Raw genomic sequence first — 23,889 nt, 5'->3', positions numbered from 1 at the left:
ATCAATATTGTAGGTGAAATGAGATTATATTCAGAAAACTGAAATATTGTGATTCAGCATCTGATTTCATCAATATTGTCAGTGAAACATAATTATATTCATATAAAAATAATATTGATAACAATAAAGGATTAAAATATGCAACACCAAAAGAAAGCAACTTACTCGAGACCACGCCAATCAAAATGGGGCCTCAAGTGATTCATCCCATACATCTGCACTGCCATTAGAGGCATCTTCTCCATCTTCTTCCATGGAAAGTCTGATATATTCCCTATGTGCAAAGCGATCCCACTCAGTCAATGTTGGATTCTCCCGCTCCTGCAAGGACAATTTGTGAAGCACATAGTGGCATTAGAATTAGCAGCAGTTCATTGCTACCCATACTGACACATAGAATTGCAATATAACTGAGTTCTTCGTAAAACACCTGACGAATAAGAAATGGATCTCGTGTTTCAAATGCCATAAATTTGTTCAGGTTGAACAGAATATTGAAAACATTTCCTGAAATTTTGCTACCTTTTAGGTCCTTGAGAGTAAAATAACTCTCCGTCTGCATGACAAGCAAAGAATCAATATCCTTTACCCCATAGCCAGAAGGAAGCAGAAAACAATTAAAGGAACTAAAACTACCTCAGGGGCAATCATGTCAACCATCTGGCACAAAATGTCCTCAAAGAGAACGGGTTCCTGGGCCATACACTCCATGCGGTGTAACTGCTCCTCATAAAAGAATTGCATTTCATTACGCGTGAGCACCCCATTGCCATCCAAATCTATACACTTAAACCTGGGGAAAAATGGAGCAACATGACATGCATAAGTTGACATAATTAGGAGAAATTCAATATTTTCACCACAATTATCAAGATTCAGCAAACATGCATACCACCACACCTGTGATTAGCAGTACACAATAATTACAAGGCAATTAATTATTTAATTTCTTTGTAACTTATAACCACAAAATTTTGAAAAACTCTATCAGAAGCAAACATAAAATGCTGCACAAAAAGTTTGATAGTATCTAAAGCTATGTCACCTGGATGCGGGTGTGGGTGAGGAAGGTACGACACGGAAATTCCAAAAAATGTGGGTCCGAGAACACAGCTATATATATGTATATATATTAAATATCACATACCTGATACTTTGGAAATTACATCCCTGGGAATGCCTACTGGAAGCAACATTTTTCAATATTACTTCAAGTCAGACTTAATAACTAAAAACCAGCGGATGGCAATCAAATAATCCTTCAGATTAACAATGTTGCTGTAATAAATAGATGAACAAACAAGTATGTCTGTGTATAAGCTATGTACAGCTCGATTATATTCTGTAATGAACCTTTGCTCGAATTTTATAATCTTGCCAGAGCCATGTCACATGGGTACGGATACGACACTGCAATTCCAAAAGATGTGGATACGGGGACACGGCCATATATATATATATATATATATATATATATATATATATATATATATATATATATATATATATATATATATATATATATATATATATATACTGTTTTTTCCCTTTTATAATAAAAAAGGGGGATAGGTCATCCTTTTATTATATAAGGGGAAGGGGTAGCTCGTAACCCCCATCCCCCTTCTATTACGTTTTTGAAGAATGGATCCTATTATGGATCTACTTCAATATATTCAAACATCTAGGATCTAGTCATCATATGAGTTAATTTGGTATTGGATCCATTGAAAATATTTAACATGTAAGGTAAAATAGGTTAGATTAGATCAAATCACATTTTTTACCAGTTTCTGACCAAGATTTAACCATATCCATACATATATACTTTTTTCCCAAACCAATATGGATTTGGATATACAGTATATGGATCTACAATATGGATCAGATTTGGTTCAACTGACAGGAAATCTGACCCATTTAGTATTTCTAATAGCCAACCTCGCATTTGTTTAGGCCTAGTTCTATATGTGATTTGAAAATGGGTCTAATTAAAACTCAACTCATTAAAAAAAACATGTCAAAATCATACCAAAGACAGCCCAAACCCAAGGGGGATGGGGGTTACCATTTATTATAAAAGGGGAAGGGGGTACCCTCGTGACCCCATCCCCCCTTTTATTAACAAAGGTACGAAGATGAAGGAGGAGCCAAGGAACCCCAGACCCACCGTCTCTCTCTCTCTCCACAAAGGAGATCTAGGAGAAGACGAAGGAGGAGCCAAGGAGAACCCCAGCCCCACCGTCTCTCTCTCTCTCTCTCTCTCTCTCTCTCTCTCTCTCTCTCTCTCTCTCTCTCTCTCTCTCTCTCTCTCTCTCTCTCTCTCCTGCTGCTGCCAAGGGTGGGAAGGAGGAGGGGTTCGACAGGGAAAAAAAAAGGTTTTGGGTTGGGTCTTAGTTGGACCCGACCCGGAGCAGTGCGGGACCTGACCCAGGGCGCACCCGCAGTGTGTCCAGTATCCGCACTCGTGTCGTCACATGTTGACACGGGTACGGCGGCAAAAATGTCGTGTCTATGTTACATAGTGCCAGAGTTTTCTACTTACTAACACTATTTACAAATGCCTCTCATAACAAAATACATATTGTCAATATTATACCTTTTTAGAAATTGTACATTTTCCTTGCTTGATGTGACATATATGATACATGACAACTCATTTCCAGAATTAACCCTATCTACATTTTTTGAAAAGGACCTTCAGACTCATCCAAAAAAAGGTGGTAAGCTTATGATGTACTACTGTCTAAAACTTTCTAGCAAAGGAAGTACCTATTTGTCTCTTTGGAAGATCCATATCCACTATAACTAGCTAATGTTCATAAAATGTACTGTTGAAAAAACTTCATGTAGTTGAAAGGCAAAGAACAAACAACTTCAATGGTTAGATAATTGACAAAATGCAGCACGTTGTTACAAGCTCCAAGTTGATTGTAATCAGTAGATAATTGACAAATGCAGCACATTCTCAATTTATCTGTGTAGCTAGCAAGTGGTAATCAGTGAGGGACACAACTTAAGAGATAATGCATAATGTCCAAAATAAGTATAAGAACATACCAGTACTCAAGACTAGGCTCAGATGACTTGTCCTCCTCTGACAACATAAAGTACACAAAGTCCTCATATCCCATTTTCCCTTCAACCTTACTTGTAAACTTTCTGGGGACCTAGTGCAATTGACAATAAAACATGTAGAATGATAATCATTAAAGACTAATCACTATGCAGCAGCTATCAAATGTCAAGAAATCTAAAAACTTTTCTGCTTAAAGGGAGAACCTGTGAAAATATTCTCTCCACAATCCTGTACGTCAGGGCGTGGTTACCATATCTAATGAGATTCTCCTTATCAATTAAGAAGTCATGGTCTGTGTCAAGCTCCCAGAATTTGCAATATATTACATAGAAGTGTTCATAAGAAAAGTATCTGCAAGAAACAAAAAGCAGTAAGAAACTGATTTTAGAGTTTTGTCCTTAAGCACGAGGTATTGCACCATAGTTTTAGTTTTCATGCTAAGCAGGATTAGAAAAAAAAAAGTGATTAATTGGAAGGGTCAGAAAAAAATGACAAAGTCATAAAGCAATTGATTGATAACAATAACAAGAAAATTTCTCAAAAAGAAAGACCTAAAAGTTTGCAAGGCAAGTGCAATGAAAGCTGTCTCACGTTGTTGCAGGTGTTAAAATGTAATCTAGATATATATCTACATATATATAGAGAGAGAGATGCATATACATATATATCCTATATATATGTATATGTATCTTCAGATCACTTCTTCAACTTTTTGAATGGGCTTAGACCCGAATTCGAGCAAACTAGATCCTCTCTTCTATCTTCTTTTACTTCTCCACCTCTAGAAGACGTTCTTACCAAACTAAGTGGAAAAGAAAGTAGATTGAGAATAAACAAAACCAATCAAAGTGTGTTGGTTGTTCCTTCAAAAGATGAAAATGAAGGAACCTATGCCGTTTCTAGATCGGGGAATAACTTGAAAACATATAACCCCCCCCCTATTTTAATAAATTCCAAAATCAAAATCAATGAACGAGAGAAGATGGTGGTCAAAATGGAAGGTACCAAGGAAGAGATTATGGTAAAATTATGTCATTTTTGCAAAGAACCGGGGCACATTAAACCGGTTTGTCCAAAATGGAAGAAGAAGGTGACTATGTCTACAACATTTCAACCACGTAAAAAGGAGGGTCCATCTACTTTCAATAATGGAGCATTATCATTAAGTCAAATTATGGAAGCTCTTCAACCTTCTCTCAAGAGATCTATTTCCGGGGCAGCCATGTCAACTTTCTCTCCTCCCGAAGAGACCTCTTGGCTTTTAGATTCGAGTGCCTCCTTTCATATGACTCCAAATATTTTTGTTCTTTCTGAATACACAAAAACTTTATCTCTTTATATTTCAACCGCGGATGGTGCTTCTCTTGAAATCAAAGGAATTGAAAATTTTAAAAAACAAAGTTTTTTTATTCTCAAAAATAGATTTATACCAAAATTAAATTTATATTTGCTTTCGAACTCTCAACTATCGAACCATGGGTGTGATATCAAGTTCTCATCAAATAAATGTTGGATATAGGATCGCTGGTTTGGGAAGTTGATTGAGAATGGCTCTAGGAAAGGAGATTTATACTACATGAAATTTCTTTAAATTCCAAAACACTCTTTTTGTAACATTGTCCAATATAAAGATATAAATGTTTGGCATAAACGTCTTGGGCATCTCAATATTGCCAAGCTTTCTTATTTGCATTTTTTTAGAGATCTTTGTAAAAATGACTCCATTTGTAATGATTGTATTCTTAAAAAAATGAGAAACGTGCCTTTTAAACAAAGATCTATGTTTACAACTAAACCATTTGAACTTGTACATATGGATCTATGGGAACTGGCACCCGTTATATCTAAAGGAGGATTCGCTTATTATATCATTTTTGTTGATGATTATTCTAGATATTGTTTGATATATTTTCTAAAGCATAAACATGAGGTTTTTTTGTCTTTTAAGACCTATCACATGATAATGAAAAATCAAATTAATGGTAAGTTAAAAATTCTTAGGACCGATTCCGAAAGAGAACATCTCTCAAATGATTTTAAAAACTACCTTGAAATTAATGGAATTATCCATCAAAAATCATGTCCCAAAATACCTCAACAAAATGGCTTAGTCGAAAGAAAACATAGGAATATAATTGAAACCACTAGAGCCTTGCTTATTTCTCAAAAAAATCCTAAAAGATTTTGGGTTGAGGCGGCTCTTGCATCTATTTATCTTATAAATCATATTCCCTCAAAAAATTTAAATAAAATATCACATTTTGAAATTATGTACCAAAAGGAACCCGATTATAATAGACTAAGAGTTTTTTGATGCAAATGTTTTATTCTCACTGACAAAAATGATAAACTTTCACCTAAAGCAATTCATTGTGCATTTCTTGGATATTCGGAAACACAAAAAGGATTTAAGTGTTATGATGTTAAAAATGATAAATTATATGTGTCTAGAAATGTAACCTTTCTAGAAAATGTTAGTGGTTTTGAAGATTATGCATCTCATGGAGATAATATAGATTATTTCTTCTTATTTGAATTACTATCTAGAAATGATGATATTTCTAGTGATTATAAAATGATATTTGATGTTTCTTGTAATGATACACGAGAGTAATAATTCTCAATTTCTTGAGCAACTTATACAAGGAATATCTAGTGAACCAATCACTTATACCCATAGAGATAGAAACACTTTTAGAAGTGCAATTGAAAAATATAGTGAATCTAGTGAACCTACCTCAATAAATAATCCTTGTAGGACTGAAAGAACTAGGAGAAATCCTTCTAGATTTATATCCTATGAACCTTTCTTACCTAAACATAGAGCATGTCTTAGTGTCATTTATTCATATGCGGAACCTAAGAGTTTTGAAGAAGCCAAGAAGATGGTAAACTTGAGGGATGCAATGGATAATGAACTTAAAACTCTTAGAAAAACTAAAACTTGAGAATTTCAAGATTTACCTAGAAGAAAGAAAACAATAGGATGTAAGTGAGTCTTTAAAGTCAAAGCTAAGAGTGATGGGACTCTTGAAAGATATAAAACCCGTCTAGTTGTTGAAAGGTATAGTCAAGAATATGGAATAGATTACAATGAAACTTTTACTCTCGTTGCGCAAATGGTTATTGTTAGGTGTCTAATTACAATTGCGTCTATTAAAAAATATAACATATATCAAATGGATGTTAAAAATGCATTTTTAAATGAAAGCCTAAATGAAGAAGTTTATATGGATGCTCATCCAGGTATGGATATTCCTAAAGTTAAAGTTTTTCGTCTACAAAAAGCTCGCTATGGTTTGAAACAAGCTCCCAAGGCTTGGTATGATTGGTTTAACAATTTAATGATAGGAAATGATTTTATTTCATGTTATACTGACATTGCCCTGTTTGTCAAGAAATATAATGCAAGAATTCTGATTTTATTATTATAAGTTGATGATATGTTAATCACAGGTGATGATGCCAAAGGGATGAAGAGTATCAAGTCTACATTAACAGAAAAATTTGAAATGTCAGACTCAAGTTTTCTGACTTATTTTTTAGGTATAGAAGTTGTCTACTCTCACAAGGGTTATTTTTTATCTCAAACTAAACTTACTTGTGAGATTATTGATAGGTTAGGAATTACAGATGATAAAATTTGTGAAACTCCTAAGTAGTAGGAAAAAGTTGAAAATTAATGATGGGATTCCACTAGAAGATCCCACTCCTTACAGGCAACTCGTTAGATCTTTGATGTATCTTAGCATCACTAGACCAGATATCTCATGTTGTGCATGTCGCAAGTCAATTTCAGCATGCCCCTACATTAGTTCATATGAGTGTCATTCTTCAAATTATCAGATATATAAAGGAATCCATAAATAAGAGAGTATTTTTTATCTTCATCTTCTGAATTAAATTTAATAGTGTATATGATTGAAGAGGTGATCCAAATAACCGTCACTCCACCACTGATTTTTGTGTCTTTTTAGGTGAACCGTTAATTTCTTGAAAGTACAAATCGCAACAGAAGGTGTCTCTGTCATCTATTGAGGTTGAGTACCGAGTCATGGCAACTACAACCATGAAAATTGTTTGGATTTGACAGTTGCTGGAAGATATGGGGGTTCGTGTTCAAGGACCTATGAAGTTGTGTTGTGATAACAAGAGTGCAATATATATTACCAAGAATCGCACATTTCATGAACGCACGAAGCATATCAATATGGACTGCCACTATGTTAGAGAAGAATATTTGAAGAAAATCATTGATCTTCCATATGTGACATCAGAATATCAACTGGCAGACTTCTTTACTCAGACGCCCTGTTCTCCTAGATTCAACTTTCTTCTCGGCAAACTTTCGATCATTGCACCGTAAGTTTAAGGAGGGATGTTAAAATGTAATCTAGATATATATTTGCATATAGAGAGAGAGAGAGATACATACATATATATATATACATATATTATTTATTTATTTCTTGTAAATACTCTAAGGGCAAATCAGTCTTTTTATTAGTTCTTGCATATTCTCTTTGAATATGCCTTTTTCTTTTTCTCTTTTTTTATTTTTTATTTTTTGTCGTGTTAGCCTTAAAGGGGCCCACACCTTATAGATGTTGGGCCCCTCCAAGTGTCCCCACTAGTATATATAGGGGTCTCACCCCTTTGTAATGTTTAAGCTTTTGGGAAAAGCTCTCTTTACATTCAATAAAGATTCCGTTTTATTTTTATGCCTTTATGCATTTGTAATCTTTTGTAGGTGTTCATCTTGTGCCATTGTGCACACTTTTTCAAGTGTTCATCTTGTGCCTTTGTGCACACCTCACCCGTTAAGAACTTTGTGCTTTTGTACACATAATCTAAAATGACCAGATCAAGATGTTCCAAATGAAGAAAATTTTCCAACTGTTGTATTCTGAAAAAGCATAAAATGGAGCAATGGTAATGCAACTTGTCCAATGAAAAATCAAAATAAGAAAGTCGTTCCAGAATCCAAACATACTTCAACACTTTGTTAATGTCCTCTTCATCATCCAAGTATTGCATTGCGGCAATAAGATTCCCACGTTTCAGCTCCCTCAGTGTCAGATGCCCATTACCAGATCGATTCACATAGTAAAAGATTCTGTATATTACAGTTTCAGCTGAGAGGTCATCCCAGAAAGAAACAAATTAGCATAGAATAATAGCAGCTAATATATGGAAACTGATAGAAGAAATGAAATTGTCAAAATCAGGTAAACTAGAAACTCTAGATACAAAATTAAGGAGCTCTTAAAGCAACATACACCAAAATCTTTGTATTTACATCAATGCACTAGTTTGATCCCCACCAAAGAAAAGAAACAGCACAGTTACTGCTGGTTGAAACTGTTCAGAAAAGGAAAACCAACACATGCATAAATCATGAAAAGACCAGTGATTCCATACAGCATATCATACACGCATCAACCAAATTACATGCTTGATTAGACGAAAAACAAAGAAAAGTCACAGCTTTAATGCTGAACAAGGTGCACTAAAGAAAAAGCACGAAAGAAAAGAAAGGAGAAACAGAGCATAATCAGCATATTATATTAAAGCAAATGATTACATGCCTATGTCAGACAGGTACAAGTGCTGATACATGGTACGACAGGGCTATGAAGAGCATGACATGGGTGTTTTCCAAAATAGGGGTGTGAGGGGGCACCCGGTTGCACATGCTGCACACCCACATATAACATACATTATATATGTGAAGATAGCTGGTTAGTTGTGCTTAGGGACAAAGTTGGTATTTATTTATTTGCTACGTACATTTCTTCATGTGTAGGTAAGGTAGTTTAATCTTACAGTGCATATGTTAAGGTCATTTTAGTCATATTTGTTTGCTTCTTTGCAGTCTCTGTAGCCCCAATAAGGAGGGCCGACCCCTGTATCTTTCTTTATGCAGAAAAAAACTTTGAAGTTTTGTCCCTGCACACACAGTATTCTTCTTGTGCATGCCTCTCACCCAGCTGTACCATAGATGGTAACAGAGCAACATTGGAGGCATTTGAGGCATGTACGGCTGCAAAACTGCTACTGAAGGTGCAGCATTGGATTACTTGATGAAGGATAGGCTGATGTCAGCCATAAGCTCCACGACCAGCCTTGAAGGAGTTTGATTTGGTCTCCTTTGCACTGCAGTTAGTAAACAATCTTGAAGAATTCTGACACAAACCATGCACAATTGGAACTCCTATTGAGTGAGATACAAAATTTCTTTTATTCTCTGCTCATTTTCTGAAACTCTAGGCCAGATTTGAAGATTGTTGCATCCTGAGGTATATTCACTGTTTTACCTTCGGGGTTTGGGCCTATTTGGGTCGTTTTTGGATTAGGAGCTTGCTGAAAGTGGTTACTTCTAATCTTATACTAAGGTACTCATTCTTTATCATGTATTTTTTGTCATTCTAATCTTCCGTAAATGTAAGCATCTCAACTGCATGCATTCTTGTTGCCTTTTTGTTGTCCAACGCATAGCACCATCATGAAGGAGGTTCTATTACAAAATCCACAATAATGTACAAACACATACGCTGCATAGAATGTTATTGAGCATTATATTTTACAAGTAGCATATAAAAATTGTGGTAGATATTTATTTATTACAAATAAATTATAAGGTCATATTATCATATCAACAAGTACTCGCTCTCTCTCCCACTCAAGAAGCATATAAAAATGGTTGCAGATATTTATTTATGACAAATAAATTATAAGGTAGCATTATTGTATCAAGTATCAACCAGTACTCTCTCTCTCATGCACAAAAGTGCACACACTTGACACTGGTTTTCAAATTTGATAATATTGTTAGACGCCATCAGAAAATATTGTTCACTACACATGGTAGATGGCCATCATTGTTAAAACTTAAAAGTCCCTATACACCACATAATACAATAGTATATTATAGTAAAATGATTTTTCAGAGCACCACACAGTGTATTGCAATATTCTGCACAGACACAGTATCATGCATAACCCTTTTAGATACATAGACATACAAGATAACCATAAAGTAGGTGCTGACTCACTGCATTGTAGTAAATATTGATTTATGCTCATGGTGGCCATATTCCTCTTTTCATAATCTTAGGGGAGCAAGAAACAAAAAATAACATTTGAGGAAGCATCAGAGCCTGATTACCGGAACAATCTGGAGTTTAACAACCAAAATGCATAAGAGTGGAATGCAGATTCACAAAATTAAACAAAACAAAAAGTTATTGACAATTTTCCTAGAGATTCAAAGTTATTGGCATGCACATCCTCTTGGAATTAAAAGAAATTAAAAGTGGATATGGGATTCCACACTAGTGTTACTCCTAACCTCCCAAATCATAAGCCTGCAGTTCACACAGAGATTTCTGGCAAGAAAGCCACAAATGCCATGCTCACACAGAAAGGTCAGGCGAAGGGAAGTATGACTCAATAAGGAATATCTTTGGTTCATGCTCACATCCAAACAAAGGGAAAGGAAATCATGCTAAAACACAGAAAGAAGAAAGCCGAATCAAATGAAAAACAGAAGCCTCAAGGAAAAAATTGGAAACAAGTACTTATGCATGGTTGAACTCACCATATCTATCCTGAAACTCAGGTGTACTCTGTAAAAACTCCAGCCCTGGATGGGTGTCCAAAAGCTCACGAAGAACTGGTTTAAAGTCCTCCTATACCGAAAACAATTAGGCTCAGAAACAAGTAAACTAATGGCTGAAAGTATGGCTTAGAATTTATATATGACAACATAGTAGTTAAACTGTTAAACTATATAAAGTTTAAGCAAGTTTTGATAGATGTATACAATAATCAAATAGGCAAAGTATCACTCAAGGAGGAAACACAAACCTGAGTAAGATAATTCCGGCCTGGTTGCTTCAGAACTCTAAATATTTGGGTAGGTATATCCATTGTCAACATACTGCTATTGATCAAGTAATCAACAAATTGGTCCCTGAAACCAAATCCCTAAGGATATATTAATTGATTATTTTAATTGAGGAACATATCCAGAAGAAATCAATACTGCAATCAAAACCATGGATAGAGGATGCCAGTCAACTCCTAGTTTAATAGGCTAAAAAATAAAAGGGACAGAAAACCTTGAGGACAGAGATACTTCAATGTAATGTATAGAACTTTGAAATTTACTAATTTATATATAAGAGAACCCCTATATAACCATATAGTGAATAAACAATTGCTGTTCACAAGCTGGATTTATTATAGAATGATGTCTTCACATTTTCTCCTTGATATCCTTAAGAATATTCATTTATGCTATACTCTATATCTGAAACTTGTAATTTAGCAACAGGTACTATTTTGAATGGATTTTGGGAGCTGGAAACAGGGGTGCAAAGTTATAGGTTTGGGTCGGATGTCCAACCAATGCAAACCTGTTCAGTCAGGTATCATGAGAAATATTATACCCGATTATTTATCAGGCTGGATTTGGTTATAAAAAAATATAACGGATTAGAAATAGGTTTTCTTTTGATACCCGATCAGATTCTTGCAAGCTGCTTAAGTTTTGAACCTGGTGCATGGTGCCAGGTGGGACCTTCCCAAGAACACATAACCTGTCAGCTTTTTTCAATAAAAAATAGGGAACTGTGCTATAATTAAAGGCAGTGAAGCCCTTTCAAAAACATGTAAACATTAAAAGGCAGCCATGTCATTTTAGAAAAACGGGAAGCATGCAAACCTAAGGGCAGTGCATGTCTTTGCAAACATGATCATTAAAAATGTAAAACCCGAGTTTTTGAAAAGAAAAAGAATTTACAAAAAAACGCTCGGACCCGGGTCGGACCCGACCCGGATCCGTAACCCAGTAGGGTTTTAAAAAGAAACAAAAACAAAAAATCCCGTAACCGCCGACGCTCCCCCGTTCCTCTTTAAAAACTCGCAAGGGGGGGCTTCATCGTGCGCCTCTCCTCTTCCTTTGTAGCGCTTCCCCTCCCAGCGTGCGGCAGCCATCAACGTCGGCCGACGACGCAGCTCCTCCAGGTAAGTGTCCTTCTCTCTCTCTCTCTCTCTCTCTCTCTCTCTCTCTCTCTGTAAGTGCCAAGAGCCCGACAGGAGGTTGGCGGCCACCTGCTGTGTCTCCCTTCTCCCTTGTTGTCTTCGAAGAGGCCGGCAGGGAGCCGATGCCCCCCCCCTTTTTTTTGCCTCGTTGGGGTTGCCGAGAGATCAGCAGGAGGCCGGCGAATCCCCGCCATGCTATCCCCCTCTCTGTCTTTGTGTTTGCCGAGGGTCGGCAGGTGGCCAGCGACACACTGCCGCCCTTGCCACCCCTCTTGTGGCCGTCAGGGGGTCGGCAGGTGGCCGACGACACCCTGTCGCCCTTTTTTCCCTTGTTCTGGCCAACAAGAAGGGGCGTCGCAGGAGGCCGGCAGGTGGCCGACGACACCCTGTCGCCCTTTTTTCCCTTGTTCTGGCCAACAGGAAGGGGCGTCGCCCCTGCCAAGAGACATCATATTCAAAAAATGAGTGTAGCTGAGATGCGTATGTTTAGATGGATGTGTGGAAATACAATAAAAGATAAGATTCAAAACGAGATAGGTAAGAAGGTAGGCGTTGCATCCATTGAAAATAAGATGAGAGAGAATCGTTTATGTTGGTTTGGACATATTCGGCGAAGGCCTAATGATGCTTCAGTTAGAAGGTTGGAGAATTGAGAAAATATATTAGTTAAACGAGGTCGGGGTAGGCCTAAGAAGACTTGGATGGAGATGATAGGAAAGGATATGAATGCTTTAAACCTCACCGAGAACATGGCATTGGATAGAAATGATTGGAGGAGAAGGATTCATGTGGAAGACCCAGAATGATTTTCTTTTTTGATTCATATCGCCTACCCCAATTGTTTTGGGATGAAAGCGTAGTAGTTGTTGTTGTTGTTGTAGCGTATCCGCGGCCAACGATAATTAATTAAAAAGAGGAACTTAAATTGTATGCATTTAACAAAGCATGCATATGGAAAGGTAAAACTCTAATGAAAGATAATCAAGTATTCATGCATTGCACATAAATCATGCATAATCCTGCTATGCATTAGAACATGCATATTTTACATGTTCCCTTAATCGTTACATGATGGTGAATGCATGATGTTTAATTTTTAATGCATGTTAAATGTTCTGCTTACTTAAATTGTGATCCCTGATATTGCTTAATAATCTCTCATGCTTAGCAATTATTCTTTGTTGCATGAAGGCTTAATTGAAATTGTAAAGTTGTCATAATTGTTTTCCTCTAAATGATTGCATGAAATCTTATTTGTATTCGTTATGCTTATTTGTTTCATTATAAGTATTTGTTCTCAGGATTTTGATTCTGACACCCTACTTATATGGTTTTTCGCAGACACAGGTGATCAGTGAAGTCGACTAGCTCCTGGGACGGCTCGAGGGTCACGCTTGATTTTAGACTGTTTCACCTATAGACAGAGTGACTCTTCTTTTTGTTTCTTTCAGTTCTCTTACTTTAACCAGTTGCTACTATATTTTCCGTTGAATAGAACCTTGTCTCTGGTGTTGGATTTTGATTCATAAATAAAGAGGTTTGCTTTGGTTCTTGTGGATGATAAATGTAAGTCCCTTTGTGGTATTTGGGTATCCAATTAGATTTGGAACTGTGAGGACCCCGGGTCTCTGGGAAGTTTTCCGCACTGATTTGAAGAAAAAAATCCGCATTTTCAAGGGGTATGAGTTGGGGTCGTTACAAAAAACATTTAATAACTTCAATGCCAAAATGCCATTATATATACTGTGAATGACCAGGTCCGTCTATCTTCGGGTTGGACTCAAAATTTCTTTTCAAAATGGATTTGAATTTGGTTAGAGTGTTCTCGTGTTTGACTCTTAATCTGAATCTAACTCCATTAAGATTTACCCAATTGGCTTGGATTTGGTATTATTTACATCCGAACCAAATCCGATACATTGATGTCACTAAACTGGAATAGGGGGAGAACACCTCAAACCACAGTATCCTGCAATAGGTATTAAAGGCCAAAACATAAAATTTTAAAAGGAAAACTAAAAAGGCCTAATTTGAGCCATAGCAGGGGCAACATACTCAGCAGCACATACAGAAGGCAAGGAAGCCAGGTGAACAAAATTAGGAGAGGAAAAACTTTCTCAAACATAAATGATAACATTTAAAAGGGAAGACACAAAGAACATTAAGATGAAAAACCCAGATTTTGGTTTTACTTGAAAGACAACATCTTTACACAACAAATTAAACTATGGGCAGGTAAACTGAGAAAAGTGCACTCTATTTAGATATGGAATAAGTAACTTCCAAGCTGAACCAACAGAACTATAGAGTTTCCATTGCCAAAAAATCAAATTGACAGCATATACATGATAACGAAAGAAATTTTGACATTCCTGAATTCAAGCATCACTCCAACATCTAACTTAAGAATACAAATCCCTGAAAAACAATTCATTGAAGACTTTGAAGACAACAAAGATGTACAATAGCAGTTCTAGAACTGAAAAGTTACCATACCTCGTCACAAATCCACGGCCCTCAACATCTATCTTTTTAAAAAGAGTGCTAGAGAAGAAAGATGGCAGCTTGCATACTTCCTTTGTCAATGTTCTAAATTCTGATACAACAAACAGGGGAAGGTGTCCAAAAAATCGATTTGGAGACAAAAATCAGAATAATCACACATTAAAAAATAGATTAAAATTCAAACCTTGAACTTGGAGTCCATTGTTGTGACCATAGAAAAGTTGATCGATTTTAAAAAGGCATTGTTCTTTTAATTCATTTGGAGGTGGTCGGCCATTCTTGAAATAGAACTACAAGGTATTTAAGACAATATATTAAAACCCTGTCAAGCAACAAAAAGAGTTTGAAAACTCCGAGAAAAAGTATTCAACAGATGGTACATACCTGAGGTATGAATTCCTTCACAGGCTCGCTGACCAATTTTAGCGGAGAACCTAGATGAGATGGCCCAGCTCCATGTCGCTTCACAACACGTGGAGAACCAGAAGTGCTTCTTGGAGAAAGAGGTGGTGCACTGCCAGCAGGAAATATTGACGGCAAAGAATTTGTGGGAGAAGAACTTGAGCTGCTAGAGGTGCCGGAAACACTCAAAGCAATACCAGCCTTTGCATCATCAAGCAAGGACTTTACCTGAATGAATATCAAATACACAAGAAATTTGTAAGAGGATATATATAACTCTCCGAACTAGCAGAAAACAACTAAAAAAAAGAGAAAAAGCAGCAGACAGTCAGAGTAGGTTAACTGAACTCCTTTTCTTTGTGCAATTTTACCTGTACAGGCAGCATAACTACTCCTAAAAGCATAAAAAAAAGTGCAACTTTGCCCACATTTGGCCGTTGTCATAAAAATAGGCAATAGAAAAGGAGCAGTAATATGTTGACTGCCAGTGCCAAGTGCTAAAAGTCAAAGCACATGCTATAGCACCAATATGCATGCAATGTCAGCTGGTGCCAGGGCATCAACAGAACAGTGATGACATATCCACCTTGACTTCCTAGTCAATTGATCTTTCCCTACAAAAGGGATAACAAAAAAGCTAAGATTAGGAACATCATTTATTTGTTCTATCTTAAAACCTCCATCCTTCCCTCATTTCTTGTTCTCCTTCCTATAAGGTAACTCAGAAACATGCTGTGAAATCATGTATATATGGCATTCTAATCCTTAGAAGGGTTTCATGTCTTGGTCATTGCACACAATTTCATGCTAGTAAATGTGTCAAAACAGATTCAAGAAAGACTTGGTTAGCAACAGAGCCACAAATGGCCTGCACTCAATTATTTACTTCTTATCATGAACTTAAGAGAGCAATCAATTACTCAACAATAGAATAGATCTAACACTGCAAACGTGATAACACCTTCAAGTGCTTTTGCAACAGAAGGCACGCTTATTTTTTCTACAACTGATCAACATGTTGAAATAAAACGTTGTAAATATATCCTCTTCAACTTTTCCTATCACTTTTCTTACTTGATGGCATGGACGACTATACCAGTCTGCATGTGGCAAAAAAGTTAGGGAGGATGCCCAACAGATGCAGAATATACATTCATGGCAATCATTTACATCTCAGTTCATTTTGCTTCATCATTCACTAGCTACTTTTCTTAGCTGCCAAGTCATCCATACATGTCTATAAATTATAATGTACATATTGGCAAATCAGGATAAAGTCAAAGTCATGCTCGCAACTGCTAATATCATTTTTTATGACTAAACTTCATCTTACATATCTTCCAATGAAATTAATGCACTTGCTGAAAAACCATATCATAATGCAACAAAGTTCAAACTATCATAGGACCATAGAGAAATAGAGTACAATACAACCCATAATATCAGAAAATGGGGTGTGCATACAACATCCACCTAAAATGTAATGTAATATCGTGTGTTTTTCCTTAGTTTTAAATTCTGAAATTTTGGCTACGTGTTTTATAAAGTTGATAAAAATCATGGAAAATATCCTCAATTATAGGCGATGTAAGCCATGTCTAGGCGTGGCCCAAGGCCACTGACAAGACCAAAACAAAGCGAATAATATTTGAAAAACTTTTTGTTTTCAACCTTTAAATTCAAGCAAAAATCGGGCGCAATTCAAGTTAAATTTAGGCAAAATTCGAAGGCGAAAATCAGGTAAGTATACCGTTAGATACGTCTCGTAATTATGAGAATATTGATATTTCGTTTCTCTGAAATCAAGTTACGGTTGGCCCGAAAATGGTGTTTTTCAAATATGACCCGTCTCTATTTTTATCATTTTCTGGATTGGATCGGATCAGAACCGATCTGTTTTATCCGAGTTGATATGGATCTAGACTCAGTCCAAGACCCATATTAACTAGGATTTGGTCCAGATTGGATCTAAATGGATTTTGAATATAGATTTAAATCTTGGATCCGGATCCGAATCTGAAATCCAAGAGTAACCCATTTAAAGATTTAAAATCAATTTAAAGGTTAAACTGAGTAAGAATTCTGCCACGAGAGGACTTCCAGAGGGGGAGACACCCTCTGAAATATTCTAAAAATTAATGATTTAATAATTTAATATTAAATAATTAATAAAAAATATTAAATAATTAAATTTCAAAATTTTATTTATTGGATAAGGTGGAGTTCTACATGTAGTAGAACTCTACCTAGATAGGTGTTCTAGATATATCTCAAATTAGTTAATAAAAAAAATAAAATAAAAGAGATAATAAGAGGATAAATAGGAGTGGTTAGAGAGAGAGAATTCTACATTTTGTAAAACTCTATCATCTATAGAAAGGACTCTAGAGGGGATGTCACCCTTTCTCCAGAAGACAAAAATAAAATAAAATAAAAATTTATAAAATTGTCCAACTCGTCTCTCTTTCTCTATATTTCGTATTCTAGGGAGAGAGAGAGAAGGGAGAAAAGAAAGAATGAGAGAAAAAGAAAAAGAAAAGAAAAGAAAGAGAAGAAGGAAGAAGAGAAAGAAGAAAGGAGAAAAATCCATCATTTCCACCCTTTATCCAACGATTCTCTAGTCTGTTTTTCGGTTCCAACTAAGGTACGAGTTTCTCTCTAGATTCGAACGGGGAGAAATAGTTCTAAATCAGATTCATGTGAAATTCTAGATGTAAAAAAATAAAAACCTGATTTTTAAAACATTCAAACACATGCCTTGATATAAATTTACATGCAATTTGATTTTGATGAAAGCATGACCTCGTCTTTCCTGTTTAAGCATATATGGTTAGTTGATTCCTTTTTCTTAGCAAAGCATGCTGAATACATACATATATATATATATATATGCGAATCGACCATGAATCTGGATGATCCATCAAGGTTCTTGATAGAAATATAGGCAGTTATGATTAGAGATCAGATTTGATCCAAACCAGGCTGGCCGCAGGGATGTAGTATGCTGTTTAAAAACTGCCATAAGACTCTGATTAAATTACCATCGAGACATATATATATATATATATATACTCACACACACGCTGAAATCGTTGGCTATCAAAAGAAGATCAATTTCTGTTACGATGAATATCAGATTTATTTCCCAGCATTATTGTGGTTTTATATTAAAGTTGTTTTGAGGCTATTAAAACTATTGGATATCAAAATTGTATTTGATGTCGTTAGGCTTGTCAAAACTGTTTTTGATGTTAACACATAGACTGCTATAATTCTGTCTTTTTTTTTAGAAGCTACCAAATTGTTTATGGACTGCTATTGGACTTGTTTCTTTTGTCTTAACATCGGCTGATAATCAGATTTGATAATGCCACCTGCATCCGCAGGCTGTTGTCGAACCGATTCTTTTGGTTATATCTTTGGTTGATATCAGACTTAATCAAATTATACTAAATCTGATGTCTGACCGACTGTCAATAAGGTGTTTGTCATCAGATCTAATTTTAGTAAATCACATTACTTGACCATTTGAACTTCTCCTGTGTGAGGATTGTCCAGAAATTTTGTATATAGGAGAATCAGTTGGCTGTTGATGAAGGAAAAGAAGAAAAAAAATGGTTATACTTGTCGTTAGAGCTGATTTCCTAAATTTACTGTTGTTATTGCCTGAGTTCATAAAACCAACCTTTGTGAGGGTTATGAGCAGGCCGTTGATGTTCTTTTTCATCTATGATATGGCCGATATCAAAACTGCTTAATGCTGCCATATGGATTGGCATCAAAACAGTTTTGAGGTCGTGGTTGTCGACCGTTGTCAGTACTATGTTGGAATACTTCTTTTTATGTTGTCATGTTGGCTGAATATTAAAGTGTTCTCGATGCCGCCATATGAATTGTCATAAATGTTGTTAAATGTGTTGTACTTATGTGTTAATGTTGGTTGTTGTAGGGCATGATAGTGCTGCACATTTTTGTGCAACACTGCGGCATGTTTCTGTAGCAGTAACATGCTGCCAACAACATGTCACTGCCAAGTGGCAGCATGCTGTCAAAAGCATGCTGCTGCGCATGTGATGCGGCATAGGTATGGCCTGTCGGTTGGAGCTTGGTCAAGCAAAATCTAGACTAGATTTGCCCTACTCAATTTTTGTGCAATTAGATTTGATTTCCATTATGTGTGGCACATGGATTTTGATCAGATTGGTAATGATTGGTATGTTATGTTTTTTCTGGACAATGTAGTTATGTTCAGATCTGATTCATATGGACTGCAGGGTATTTGTGTTGAATATGTTATCCATTCAATTGTCATGTTGCAAATGCTTATGTCATACGCATGAAAAATTATAAAATTTATTTTGTTGTATGCATGAATATAATCATATGCATGTTTGAGAGCTTATGCATAAAATGATCATAATAATGTATATTGCAAGCATCCGTTCGCATGCGTATGCAAATTGTTTTATATGTGCATTCTTGTGGTGTGTGATGGAATGTGCATTGTAGACAAATTTTGAACTAGTATGTGCATGTTCACTAAGAATTTTGCATAAAATGCATATATCACTTGAAATGCTTTTATGGTCAGATGTAACACTGCAGGCCATGTGATGCTCCAAAAATTTGTTTTTATGCATTGCAAAATCCATTTTGGAATTATTGGCTTTCTAATTTAATTGCACTGTTAAAAATGGTAGTGAATCAGGTCAAAAGTTGGGTTTGCAAATCAGTTCTTGTGTAAAGAACTTAAATTTGTTAAAAAGTTATAAGAGATAAACAATGATTAATTTTCATCCTATATGTCCCTTCCACAGCGTGGGAATCCAAGATGACGATTTTGGAGAAACCGTAAGGATACTAAAATGTCCCTTCCTCAGTGTGGGAATCCAGGATAGCGGTTTTGGAGAAACCGTGAGGATACTAAAACTCTGTGTGTGATTGTGCCCTTGAACCCGATGTGATGGTTCACCTTCCGACCACGGTTTTAAGGAGATTTCAATCGCTTTGCTTGGAAGTGGCGTTGTAGACACAGTTGTTGTTATTGGTATACCAAGAAAGTGATGTCAAAGGATGTTGATTTTCCTGATGTGTTGACATTAGATGTTGATTTTTAATATTCCGATGGATCATGTTGATTCTTGATATCGGTCGAGGAACAAGTGTGAAACCCAGTAATAAAATACAAATTATGAGTTAAGCTACAATAGGAAAACTATCTTAGACTTCGAAAATTTTTATGCTCGTTTTGAGTAACTGCAGGTTTAATGAAAAGTAAAACTAAAATTGTGTGCAGTTAATAGGGACATGCGTACAAAAGAAACTCTAATAATAACTTAATAAGTTATTCATGCATATTACTCTTCTACATTAGTTCATGCATTCATACTTATTTTGTCTCGTATCAAAATTATCATTACGTAGTACTTGTTTTAAATGTTCTAATGGTAAATTGATTATAAAATTCTTGTTATATTCCTCTGAATTTATGCATGAATTTGATTTATGTTCTTTCCTTTCTATTTGAATTTTTAGAGGAATTCGTACAAAAAATCTTTGATTCTTATCCTGTATTTCAAAATATTTTTCAGGACCAAGAGCTCAGTGATGGGGTGACTGCCACATGGGGCCTGCGAGTTTGCGTTACATAATTCTGATATTCTTGACAAAGTGGCTCTATGTTAGAGACCATTCATTTATTTTTGTTTCTAAGACATTCATTTATTGGTTAATAAAGTTTGTTATTCTTTCGTTGATTCAATGCACGATCTCTTATGGTTTGGTAATTATTAAATTTGTGAGACCCCGGATGCGTGGGTTTGGTTTCCATAATTATTTTAAAAAAATCACCTTTCACAAGGATAAGTTTGGATCGTTACATGTACAACTTGTGCAGTGCAATGTTGTCCTTCTGACGGTGTTTTCCCTATCACCAAAACCAAACTATGTTAGTGAAATTTACCTTCAGGACATGATGGCTATAGTTTGTTTTTGAATTTTGGCGCATGCCTAAAGAAATGGAAATCAATGCTCTTTATAAGAGTTCTAACATCCCCATTATTAGAGATCTTTAAACTATTTTGGCTACAAATCAACTCGGGATGTTGAAGTTGCATACACACAGTCAATCAGAAGGGATGAAAGCCTTTTCAAAGAATCATATACATAATGTATAAGAAGGATGAAAAAAATGAGCAAGATTAAGTGGTTAGTTCAAGATTTATGGCAAGAGATCTAACAGATATACAAAAAATCTAGTCAACATGGCATATTGAGGACCTACTCAGGAAATGGAACACAGTTGACCAAAGCATCATTTTGCTGGTTAAAAGTAAGGTACACATCCCATGCCGCTCAAGAGAACCAGATTTTAAGATGGCAATGCACAAATATGATAATGAACCATGAAATAGCTCGATGGTAAGGTTGCACTATCATAACCAATGGGCCTCCGTTCGAATACCACAGGGGTTAGCGCCCAGCTTGCCTATCTTCAACAACAACAATGATAAAAGATAACAAACCCCATACCTACCCTACAAGAAGGAAGACAAGGAAGAAGAAGGATGGCAAGGTGGATTCAATGAAAATTGGTAGTCAAGACGTGGCTCAGCCATGACAAAGAAGGAGCCTAAAGAGGTCGAGCAAGTTCTTGATAAACAGATGTCATGTTCAGACAAGTGGTAGTGGTTCGAACAATTCGATTAAATCGTACAAAAGTAAATGCATGTCCACTTATAGTGATATGACTACAAATAGAATTTTATTTTGCAAGTAAGATGCTAGCCTTCATATAATTGTGATTTAATTATTGGAAATCAATACATGCCTAACTCGAGATGACTGGACTTCTTGAACTTTCCAAGCCCATGCAACTTCAACTATAAACTTGGCCAGTTGCTTGGATTCAATAAGTGCACATACAACATGAGAATAGAGATAAACCCAACAGACAAAGGAGGAAAGGGGGAAATGCTTTTTTTGGTGAAATAAAATGCAAGATAAAAAACAAACATGATTGTATATAGCCAATGGTCTCATCAACTGCCAACATGTCCCCTCAAATAATTACTAGGAACTTACTGACAATAAGCTATTTTATATTTGCAGTATGACCACTTGAAATGGGGAGGGAAGTGAAATAAATGGCTGATACTACTGGAAGGTTTCCTCTTTCGCTCATGGGTAGTGTAACTGGTATTCCCACCACAGAATGTTAATCTAATGTTTTAGCTGCATAAGACAGTGCAATCACTGCTTTGCTAATCTCATCCAAAAGAATGGCTCCCTAAGAATAGTCAATTATCTGTCACTGCAAATAATAATAGAGTACTTCTTTGGCTAGTAAACGGGTATTATGCACAAAAAATAAACAAAGAGTAGAAGACCCCGTATCATTCATTACAACAGCATGCTCCCAGCAAGATTATATATCACGATCTTGGATCAGATTATGATGACCAGGGGAATATGCATGGCACCAAGTATGGAACCTTTAAAAATGCATAAGAAGCAGTTACAAAAGACAATCATGATTCTAAATTAGCATTTATTCTGACTCAAGACCTCACACCCAAACTTCCAAGTCATCACGATGCCTTTTCAGATATTAGTAAGAATAAATTTTTGGTGTTTCTTTTCTTCGTTCCTTTATTCTTCGCATATCTATTTGTGTGCCAACATTTACTAAGGAATCGATAAAATAAAAAAAGCTTCTAATATCGCCATTTTACCAGCTCAATTTGATCATCTTTAAATCATCACTTTTAGGGCATAATAAACTTTTCACACTCTCAAACAACAACAGTATGCACCAAAATCTCTGTAAGAAATCACAAAATTTAGGGCGAAACAAGCAAACGTCCAGAACAAGAAGAGGAAAAAAGGGCCCAGAACCATACCAAGCGACCGGTCTCCGGGATCGAGAGAAACTGAGAGAACAGCTCATCCACCAAGTAAAGATTCGTCCTCAGAGCAATCGGCGACAATTCTGGCAACTGCAGCAAGTCGGGATCAAGCACCGCGACGTCACCCACTGACTCCACTTCCATGTCCGATCAAACCTCCCTGAAATGCCAAATCGCTCCGGAAAATCTCCACATCAAACCCAAGGGAGCACGCAAAACCTTAGACCGCACCAACTCCACGGAATTCAGCCCGATTCCCGCAGACCGAACCGACGAAAAAAAGAGAGAGAAATATTGGAAACAATTCGGCGAATACGCCTAAAGAAACCCTAACCCTAGATAGATTATGTAGCTCGCCGGAAGAATCGTCGGAAGCACTGCCGATTTAGGCATCAAGATGGAACAAGAAAAAAAAGGGGAAGCGTTTCCGATCGATAGAAGTCAGAAGAGGAGGTGGGAGACGAACCGGAACGAGAATTCGAGGGAGGGAGGGAGAGGGAGGAAGAAACGGAGTTGGGAGAGAGGAAGCGAGGAGACGGTGGGGATTCGACCGATCGGTTCCAGGGAAGCGTCTTCCTCAGAAGGCGAAGAGCAGAAACCCTCGACCCAAGAAAGCAAATGGGACGCTCCGAGCTATTTATTTCCGAGTGCAAAACTACGGTTACGCCCTTAGAGACGGGGGTTTGACTGGACCCTCGCCGCGATATTCTTCGCGTACTGGACGAGATTGTGCTTTGATTTTCTAATGCCCGTATTGCCATTCGGTTCGGACTTCGGAGCGTGTCCACAATCCGAAATCAGCTCGGGCTAAGGATGTCAATGAATCGGATTTTTTCGGATATCTGACCAAATTCGATTACTTTAGTTGCATTTGGTAAGCCAAAACCATGTCCCATCATGATTGGATGCGGATGTGGTTTCTATTTTTCACTACTAAATCCGAAAATT

The 23,889-nt window shown here is 36.5% G+C and overlaps 1 protein-coding gene across 2 annotated transcripts in view; it reads right to left on the bottom strand.

Annotated features, from left to right (window-relative positions):
• LOC149821596 (putative serine/threonine protein phosphatase 2A regulatory subunit B''delta) overlaps positions 1-23,551 on the bottom strand; it is a 39,831-nt gene extending 16,280 nt beyond the window's left edge. For both annotated transcript variants that reach the window (XR_016426039.1, XM_089981070.1), the window contains exons 1-12: positions 22,936-23,551; positions 15,017-15,262; positions 14,817-14,922; positions 14,624-14,723; positions 10,949-11,054; positions 10,680-10,770; positions 8,073-8,214; positions 3,283-3,430; positions 3,061-3,170; positions 637-793; positions 431-556; positions 166-321 (exon numbers count right to left, since the gene is read on the bottom strand). Coding sequence is in view for 1 of the 2 variants with exons in the window: in XM_089981070.1 (XP_089837196.1) it covers positions 181-321; positions 431-556; positions 637-793; positions 3,061-3,170; positions 3,283-3,430; positions 8,073-8,214; positions 10,680-10,770; positions 10,949-11,054; positions 14,624-14,723; positions 14,817-14,922; positions 15,017-15,262; positions 22,936-23,085 (1,623 nt within the window). In the remaining variant the exon portion in view is untranslated. The remainder of the gene's footprint in view (positions 1-165; positions 322-430; positions 557-636; positions 794-3,060; positions 3,171-3,282; positions 3,431-8,072; positions 8,215-10,679; positions 10,771-10,948; positions 11,055-14,623; positions 14,724-14,816; positions 14,923-15,016; positions 15,263-22,935) is intronic.
• Between the last annotated feature and the right edge of the window lie 338 nt (positions 23,552-23,889).

Source organism: Nuphar pumila, chromosome 11, assembly GCF_984573655.1.
Source record: "Nuphar pumila chromosome 11, dmNupPumi1.hap1.1, whole genome shotgun sequence".
Lineage (NCBI taxonomy): Eukaryota > Viridiplantae > Streptophyta > Magnoliopsida > Nymphaeales > Nymphaeaceae > Nuphar > Nuphar pumila.
Note: the sequence above shows the minus strand (reverse complement) of the source record. Positions and strands in the feature narration are given on the sequence as shown.